The sequence below is a fragment of the Cucurbita pepo genome, unplaced genomic scaffold (assembly GCF_057944985.1).
Source record: "Cucurbita pepo subsp. pepo isolate OVF unplaced genomic scaffold, ASM5794498v1 scafford_15, whole genome shotgun sequence".
Classification (NCBI taxonomy): domain Eukaryota; kingdom Viridiplantae; phylum Streptophyta; class Magnoliopsida; order Cucurbitales; family Cucurbitaceae; genus Cucurbita; species Cucurbita pepo.
The window spans coordinates 273,067-282,587 of record NW_028257920.1 but is presented as its reverse complement, the minus strand read 5'-3'; the positions used below and the strand labels follow the sequence as shown (position 1 = coordinate 282,587).

Here is a 9,521-nt window from a genome sequence, read left to right as displayed (position 1 = left end):
GAAGGGACTAGGATGTGTGTTAATGCAACATGTAAGGTTGTTGCATACCGTCCCGTCAACTAAAAGAATACAAAAAAAGTTACCCTACCCATGACCTAGAGTTGGCCGTTGTAGTGTTCGCACTAAAAATTTGGCGACACTTCTTGTATGGAGAGAAAACTCAATGTTTTACCAACCACAAGAGTTTAAAATATTTCTTCACCTATTAAGAGTTAAATATGAGGCAGAGAAGGTGACTAGAATTGGTGGGACTATGATGTAGATATCCAGTACCACCCTGGAAAAACAAACGTGGTCACAGACGCTTAGAGTAGAAAGACGGCCTACTCTTCGGCCTTCATTACAAGGAAAGTAAGGGTACAAATAGAATTTGAGCAAGCCAGCACAGCTGTAGCGAGCGAGGGAATCATAGCACAGCTGGCCAGACTCATAGTGCAACCTACTCTTAAGCAGAGAATTATTACCTCCCAACGAGAGGATCCTAACGTACAGAAAGTCCTAGGCTAGCTAGACGAAAGTCCAGTGGACGAATTCTCAAAGTCCTTAGATGAAGTACTATTGTATTAGGGACGCATATGTATCCTAGCAATAGAGGAGTTAAGGAAAGAGATACTGACGGAAGCTCACACCTTGCCATTTTCCATGCACCCAGGAGGTACTAAGATGTACCAAGATTTAAAACAACATTTCTTGTGGAAGAGCATGAAGAGGGACGTGACCAAGTTTGTGAGCAAATGCTTAGTTTTTCAACAAGTGAAAGCTCTTAGACGAAAGACAGTGGGGATGTTACAACCCTTAAGTATACCGAAATTGAAGTGGGAAAACATAGCAATGGACTTCATAGTAGGATTACCCGAAACCCTTAAAGGCTATACAACGATCTGGGTAATTGTCGAAAGGTTGACCAAGTGGGCACACTTCTTACCTGAAAAAGGCACATATATAGTTGATAATTAGGCACAACTGTATGTGAAGAAATAGTAAGACTTCATGGAGTTCTAGTGCCTATAGTGTCGAATCGAGATCCACGTTTTACGTCAGCGTTTTGGAGCAGACTTCAAAAAGCATTGGGTACTCGGCTCGACTTTGGCACCTCCTTCCACCCCCAAACAGATGGAAAAACTGAGCACCAAATCTTAGGGGACATTCTACGTTCTTGCGTATTAGACTTTAAGGGAAGTTGCGCTTTCAAGCCACTATTTGAATGTCACCGTTCGAGACCCTTGATGGGAAATGGTGCAGGTCTCCGCAATGTTGGGATGAGGTAGGTGAGAGAAAGCTAGTAGGACCCAAGCTAGACCTAGTCGCCAATGCGACTATCCAAAAAATTTGATCGAGAATGTGTACCGCTCAAAGTAGACAAAAAAAAAAAGTTATGCCGATGTAAGACGTAGAGACTTAGAGTTTGAGGTAGAGGACCAAGTATTCCTAAAGGTAGCACCCATGAGAGGCTTCTTGAGGTTCAGACGTAAGGGCAAGTAAGTCCTAGATGCATTGGACCTGTCAAAATTGTCGAGTGAATTGGTATTTCGTGTATAAGTTAGCCCTACCTCCCTACCTCTCAGAAGTACACGAGGTAATTCACGTGTAGTTGTAGAGTAAATACATGACGGGCCCTATACACATAATAGACTACGAGCCCCTCCCACTCAATGAAAATTTGAGTTACGAGGAAAACCAATAGAATTTTAACCCAAGAAGTGAATGTGCTACCAAACCAGAGACATTACGTTCATTTTGGTGTTGTGTCAGAGCAACCATATAAAGGGGGACACAGTGGGTGGAGGAGGATGAAATAAGAGAATAATACCCCGAGTTAGTACAAGAGTTTGAAAATTTCGAGGACGAAAGTTCTTTTTAGGGGTAAATAATGTAACGAATCTAAAATATTAAAAAAAAAAAAACTTAGTCGCTGGTAATTCCGTGACCCGTACGAAATTGTGTTCCCCGACCCCTCACAACGCCTCCTTCAACCTTCAACCATCACCACGTGAACGTCAACAACCTCCCCAATGTTGAAATTGAAATTGGTCTGATACCAATTTGTTGAAATTGAAATCGCTCTAATACCAATTTGTAGAAAAATAAAGCCGCTCCGATACCAACTTGAGAAAAAATGCTCGCTTTGAATTTAACTCATTTAGATAACTCTCACGAAACTTTAAAAGGGGTATCAAAAGGGGAGAGAGAGAAGGAGACAAAGAAGTTCTCGAAATGTTATTACACAATAACTCAGACAATAAATTGCTTTCTGCTTTTTTCTCTATCTTATTCTTTTATTCTCTACACATTTTACACTATACATAAGACCCTTTTATAGTTTTTCTAAGGCTAAGTTAGCAGTATGTTCCTCACTTTTCTGTCTCCCATAACCCTTTTCCCTCTCAAATTTAGTGTCATCACTCTTCTCTCTCCCATAAGCCTTTCCCCTCTCAAATTTCAAATTTCGTAATGGTATTTTTCACAAAATAACAAACAAAAAATCATAATTTTTTCTTCTTCTCTCTCCTGCATTTAAGTTTATTTTTCAACACCTAAACCACTTAGAACAACTACAACCAAAGAAGAGACGAAAAAAATTCGAGAGAAGGAGAAAACTGAAGAAAAGCTCCAGCAGGAAAACTCGTGATGTCGAAACCCTCAGCCCCGCATTTTAACCAAACAGATCAACCATGATAGACCTCTCCGACCTTAGTATATTCCCCAAAGAGGATTCACAATGTGTATCGTCGTCCTCGAAGATGGAATTCGAAAAATCAAACTTTTGGAAGAATTTCTTATCTACCTCCACAAGCGTCCAACAACCACGAAACTTTTTGAGAGAGAGAAGATGAAGATGATGAAAGAGAGATGAAGAAGGTGGCACGAAACCGTCACAACAAGGAGAGAGAAAAGGACACTGGAGAATCGCTCTGAGTTGGGTAAGGAAGACGAATCTAATGGATTCGGGTCAAACGCGAATCGAATACCCGAGACCTAAACCCATTGTAGCCTAATAATTTTGCCTGTGACCTGTCGCCAGCCTACTTGTAGAACCCGAAGCCCAAATCCCTCCTCGGACCAGTAGCCAACTATCAATCCAGCCCGCAACCCGCGACCCGTGCCTGCCTCTACAAACTTGAGGCCCAAGTTCCCTCGACCCAACCAAACTAGCCCGCAGCCTAACTCACTCGCGGCCCAGTCTGTAAACAGAAACCCAGTCAGCAGCCCAGTCCGTAAACAGAAACACAATTAGCAGCCTAACCGTAAACGCGACCGTGAACCAACCCAAACCGAACCTCGACCCAGACGCCTGCATCGACGTGAAAAATGACTATATTTATAGCCAGTACAATGCTTAACAAAAGAGAAAAACAAAATCCTAACGGAAAGCAGAATATCAGAATATCATGCCAAAACGATGCGGCAGAAGACCATATTAGTGACCTCATGTTTAGGATTACTAAAACATAAAAATAGCAACTAACACTTTTACAACAAACTCACTCGAAGTTCGCTTGTACTTTTAACTCTCTAGTGATGAGGACCGACGAGTGTGCCGTTTTATGATTTAGGGCATCTTCGACTATGTTTGCCTTTTCAGGGTGGTACTGGATATTTATATCGTAGTCCTTTACTTATTCCAACTACCTTCGTTGTCTCACGTTCAATTCTTTTTGGGTGTAAGAAGTATTTCAGGCTATTGTGGTCGGTGTAAATTTGGGTCTCTTCTCCATACAGGTAGTGTCACCATATCTATATTGCGAATACTACTGCGGCCGATTCTAGGTTGTACGTATCCCTCTGAGCTTTCTAGAACCATGAGCATTGGAGCTGACACTAGTCTTTATTTTAGGTCTTGGCACTAGCCTCACGTGCATCATTGCATATAAAAGGTATGCCCTTCCTTGTAAAATGTGTAAGAGGCGAGGCTATTCTAGCGAAGTCTTGGACAAATCTTCGATAGTAGCTTGCTAACCCTAGGAAGCTTCATACCTCTGTAACTGTAGTTGGGTGTTCCCATTTAGTGATGACTTCTATCGTAGTGGATGAAAGAAAAAAAGTAACAGAATGGGAGAAGAAGCGAAGACACAAATTAATTTTCTTCTTTTTGTGGTGTGTTTAGAACTTGCACCATTTTCCTTATATAATAAAAATTTTACCCATTTCTACTATAAATGAGCAAGCACTTCACCATTCCATCCACTACTCCCAATATCTCCAGCCTTTTTTCATGGAGAAATAAGCAACAGAAATAAAATAAATACTAACCACTATTTTTGTTTTTGTTTTTTTTTTTAACCAAAAAAAACTTATAAAGCAAAAAAAAAAAAAAAAAAAAAAAAAAAAAAAGTTTGTAACCAACAACCACTCCTCTAAACTTGTTTAACTATGTTGAAACGACTTTCTTCAAGCCAATCTTCTCTCTTTTCTCCAGGAATCGTTGTCTTGCTAACGGCTTTGTCAGAATATTTGCCAACTGTTCATCTGTGTTCACATATTCCAGTTCAATAGCTTCAGTTTGTACACATTGGCGAATAAAGTGAAACCTGGTATCAATGTGCTTACTTCGATCATGGTAAACAGAATTTTTCGCCAACGCTATAGCTGACTTGTTGTCAACATTAAGCTTGGGTTTTACTTGCAATTGACTGATGTTACTCAAAATCCTGCCCAACCATACTCCTTGACATGTTCCAGCAGTTGCGGCTATATACTCAGCCTCGCATGATGACAAAGCCACCACCTTCTGCCTATGTAATACCCGGATTTACTCCCAAATAGTACAACACTCCAGTTGTACTCTTCCTATCATCAATATCCCCAGCCATATCACTGTCGCTAAATCCTACCAGCTCTACATTCGATAGCTTCTTATAAACACAGCCAAAACTTAGAGTACCTTTCACATACCTCAATATTTGTTTTACTGTTGTGAGATGTGAAGTTGTTGGTGCCTCCATGTATCTACTCATCACACAAACTGAGTAGGCTATGTCGGGTCGGGTATTAACCAGATAGCGTAAGCTTCCAATAACACTTTTGTAAAGTGTTTTATCAACCGCAGGTTCTCCATTCCCATTTTTGCTCATCTTCATTCTTGGTTCCATGGGAATCAAACAAGGATTGCACTCCCCCATTCCTAGCTTCTCTAGGATTTTTCTTGCATATATGGCCTGACATAAAGTGATTGATTCACTACTTTGTCGTATCTCAATACCCAAGTAATAGTTCAAAAGTCCAAGATCGCTCATCTCAAATTTCTGGTGCATCTCTTCCTTGAACTGAGCTATAACTTGTTTGTTTGAGCCGACTATGATTAAGTCATCCACATATGTGCCGATTATCATTGCTTCAACTCCATTAATATTCTTGTAGAGAGCATATTCCTGTGGACATCTAACAAAACCAAGTGACTGCAAACATTGATCAAGTTTAAAATTTCAGGCCCTCGGAGCCTGTTTTAATCCATACAAGGCTTTACGTAGTTTTAACACCATGTTTGGATTTTCCTTGTCAACGAACCCTTCTGGTTGAGCAACATACACCTCCTCTTCGAACTCGCCATTCAGAAAAGCTGTCTTTACATCCATATGATGTACTTCCCAGTTCTTAAAGGCTGCATAGGCAAGAATTAATCTCACTGTTTCTAACCTGGCCACGAGTGCGAATACTTCACTGTAATCTACACCAAACTGCTGTCCATATCTCTTTCCCACGAGTCTCTCCTTATGTTTCATGATTTCTTCATCTGGATTTTTCTTTAATTTGAAAATCCATTTGATGCCGATTTCTTTATGATTCTTCGGAAAATCTGTGAGTTCCCTCGTTCTGTTCTTTTCAGTGGAGAGAATTTGAGACATCATGGCATTCCTCTAGTTTTTATTCTTAGCAGCTTTCTTATATGAAGTTGGTTCCTCTATAGAAAGAAAACAAAGGTCCATTGCTTCCTCCTCTGCTTCGTTCAGTTCTCTATAAATATCTTCTAGAGACCTAAATTTTTTCGGCGTCGATGAGCTTGACAATGATGCATTTGAGGTATTGTCTGGCGTTGATAAATTTGAGGATGAATTTTTCCTTTGTCTTTCATCTTGATCAACTTCGATATGTTCAATATTCCTTTCCTATGTTCTACTCTATTTTTCTGAAATTTGAACGATGAAAGTTCCTCTTTATTCATCATCACCGTTTGTGATTTCTTCCCAACACCACTTTTTCTCCTCTTCGAACACCACATTCCTACTCACCATAATTCTATTCTTTTGTGGATCCAATAGTCTGTAAGCTTTGGTTCCATCTTCATATCCCAACATAATTGTCTTCGCACTCCTATCAGCAAGTTTAGGAAGGTGTGAATATGTATTCTTGGCATGAGCAAGACACCCGAAGATTTTAAAGCGATGAACCTGTGGTATCTTGTCAAACCAAGCTTGATACGGTGTACCATCTGCAACTCCTTTTGTTGGTGATCTGTTCAGAATATACACGGCAGTTTTGATAGCTTCTCCCCAAAATTTTGCAGGCATCTCTTTGCTCTTTAAGATACATCTGGCCATCTCTACCACCGTTCGATTACGCCTTTATACTACGCCATTTTGCTATGGTGAAAATGGTGCAGTAAGAAGTCTTTTCATGCTTTCATTCTCGCAATAGTCTTTAAAAGCAGTAGATACGAACTCTCCTCCACGGTTCGTTCTAAAGCTCTTAATCTTCTTGCCTTTCTCTACCTCCACAATGATCTTGAACTTTTTAAATACCACCACTGTTTCATTCTTATTTTTCAACATAAACACCCTCATAAATCGTGAAAAATCATCCACTAGTAACATAAAATATTTGTTACCTCCATAAGTCATTGGCGAAATAGATCCACATAGATCTCCATGGACAAGATCCAATGACTCCTTCGCATGATATGTTGTTGTTCAGGGAAAAGGAGTCCTATGCTGCTTTCCAATTAAACACCCATCACAAAATTGATTGACCTGGGTGATTTTCGGCAACCCTTCAACCATTCTTTTGTCATTTATTTCTTTAAAGAGTGAAAATTCAGGTGTCCATACCTCGCGTGCCAGAGCCAACAACTGTTACTGATATTTGTCATTAAACACACCTGATCCGCAAGCTTCAGCTTTGCTACATACAATCTGTTGGATTGTCGGGTCACCATAATAATCAGGCTCCTAGCCCTGTCATATATCTTCATCACATTGTCCTCTATAACAATTTTATTTCCACTCTCATCCAGGTACCCAAACTTATAATATTGCTTTTCAGTTTAGGTATGTAATAGACTTGCGATAAGATCAAGTGCTCATCGGTTTTGCATTTGAAGAGCACTATTCCTCAACCACAAATGTCTATTACAGAGTTATCACCGAAGCGTACCTTTCCAACAACAGATGTGTCGAGCTCATGAAACACCCTTCTTTCTCCTGACATGTGGTTGCTTGCTCTAGTATCTAGGAACCAGGAATTTTCAGCTCCAATATTGGCTGATGGCGGCACTATAGTTTCATTCAACATCACAAAATCAGGGTCTTTGTCATGTGTGGTTTTAATTTCACACGCCTCTATCATCAGTAATGAAGACTCCTCATCATTTTGCATCTCTATCAAGTTGAGTTGTTCGTCTTTTGTGGAACACTCTGATGCGAAGTATCCCATTTGCTGACACCTGTAACGTTTAATTTTACTTTTGTCAAATTTCTTCTTTTGAGTTTGCGACTCTCCTTCATCTTCTCGATGCCAGTCACTTCTCCCACGACCTCTCCATCTTCCATGACCCCGTCCCCTGCCTCCTTTGGAACTACCTTGATCCTTCCATTCTTTCTTTGAGGATTTTGCATTCTCTCGTTCCTTCCATTCTGCATGAGTGAGGAGAACGGTTTCATCCTTTTCTCCAAACCCTTGCAACCTTTCTTCATGTACCTTGAGTGATCCAATAATCTCATCAACGGATTTCGTTTTGAGATCACTGAACTCCTCAATCGTTGAAGTGATTTGAAGAAACATTGCAGAGGCGGATCGTAGAAGTTTCTTAACTACTTGGATATCATCCACAGTATTGCCGAGGCCTCTCAATTTGTTGACAATAATGGTGAGTTTTCCTGAATACTCATCAATACTTTTTTAATCACCCATCCTCAACGCTTCAAACTCTCGCCAAAGAGTCTGCATTCTAACTTCTTTCACTCTTTCCGCACCTAGATTCATATTTTTCAACATGATCTAGGCTTCCTTGGTAGTTTTCTTGGCACCCAACTGTAGCAACGTATCTTCTCCAATACTTTGATAAATAGCTGCTAAAGCCATCTTATCTTTGCGGTTATCTACTGTTTCAGGTGACTCAATTGCCTCCCAAACACCTTGTGCCCTCATAAATACCTTCATCTTAATTGCTCAAGCTGCATAATTGCATTTTGTCAACATCGGGTATTTGAGTGTGACAGATCCCTCCTTTTCTTGAATTCGTACACTCACTTCATATGCATCACCTTCTATCGCACCGGTGTTTTGGCTCCTGTCACTGGATTCCTGTCTCATTTTTTGATCTCTCTCCCTTCTTGACCGCTCAATCTCTTGGTGAGATAGGATTGAAAATAGGCCTTGATCTTGGCCTTGATCTTGTAGCTCTGATACCAATTGAAAAAAAAAAAAGTAACAGAAGGGGAGAAGAAGTGAAGACACACAAATTAATTTTCTTCTATTTGTGGTGTCTTTAGAACTTGCACCATTTTCCTTATATAATAAAATTTTTACCCATTTCTACTGCAAATCAGCAAGCACTCCACCATTCCTTCCACTCCTATTATTCCACTCCCTAAAAACTAGTTCCTTCCACTACTTCCAATATCTCCAGTCTTTTTTCATGGAGAAATAAGCAACAGAAATAAAATAAATACTAACCACTATTTTTTTTTTTAAACCAAAAAAAACTTGTAAAGTAAAATAAAAAAACATTTTATAACCAACAGTGGATTCCACTTAAATCCAATCTTTAGACACTACGTGTTCTAAGAATGAGACTTTTTATAGCCAAAATTCACATTTGAAAAACTTGGCGTACAACTTGTTCTACCTTAAGATAGTTAAGACTTTTCGGAGGTGTTCTTAGTGTTCTTGATCCATTTTCAAGTATATTAGAATGTTGTCTATGAACACGATAACAAACATGTTTAGACATTCCTTGAATACATGGTTTATTAATTTCATGAACATGGTTGGGGTATTGGTGAGACCAAATTACATCACTACAAACTTGTAGTGGCCATATCTTGTTCATAGACTGTTTTCGATACATCTCCTTCCTTAAAATTAATCTGATGATAGCTTTATTGAAGGTCTATCTTGGAAAATACTGTCGCCTCTCGGAGCTAGTAGAATAAATCCTCGATGCTAGGGAGTGGGTAGTTGTTCTTTATTGTTCTCTTGTTTTACTCCCCATAGTTAATACATAGGCGCATCGACCCGTCTTTCTTTTTCACAAACAACATCGGCACACACCAACAAAATAAATTAGGTCAAATGAAACCCTTTTA

At 39.6% G+C, this 9,521-nt stretch overlaps 1 protein-coding gene across 1 annotated transcript; it reads right to left on the bottom strand.

Annotated features, from left to right (window-relative positions):
- Positions 1 to 7,326: 7,326 nt before the first annotated feature.
- Positions 7,327 to 8,373, bottom strand: LOC147785533 (uncharacterized). The gene is made up of 2 exons (XM_087120938.1): positions 8,271 to 8,373; positions 7,327 to 8,090 (listed from the first exon to the last, which is right to left on the bottom strand). The coding sequence occupies exons 1-2, from the start codon at positions 8,371 to 8,373 to the stop codon at positions 7,327 to 7,329; spliced, it is 867 nt and encodes a 288-aa protein (XP_086977064.1).
- Positions 8,374 to 9,521: the final 1,148 nt, after the last annotated feature.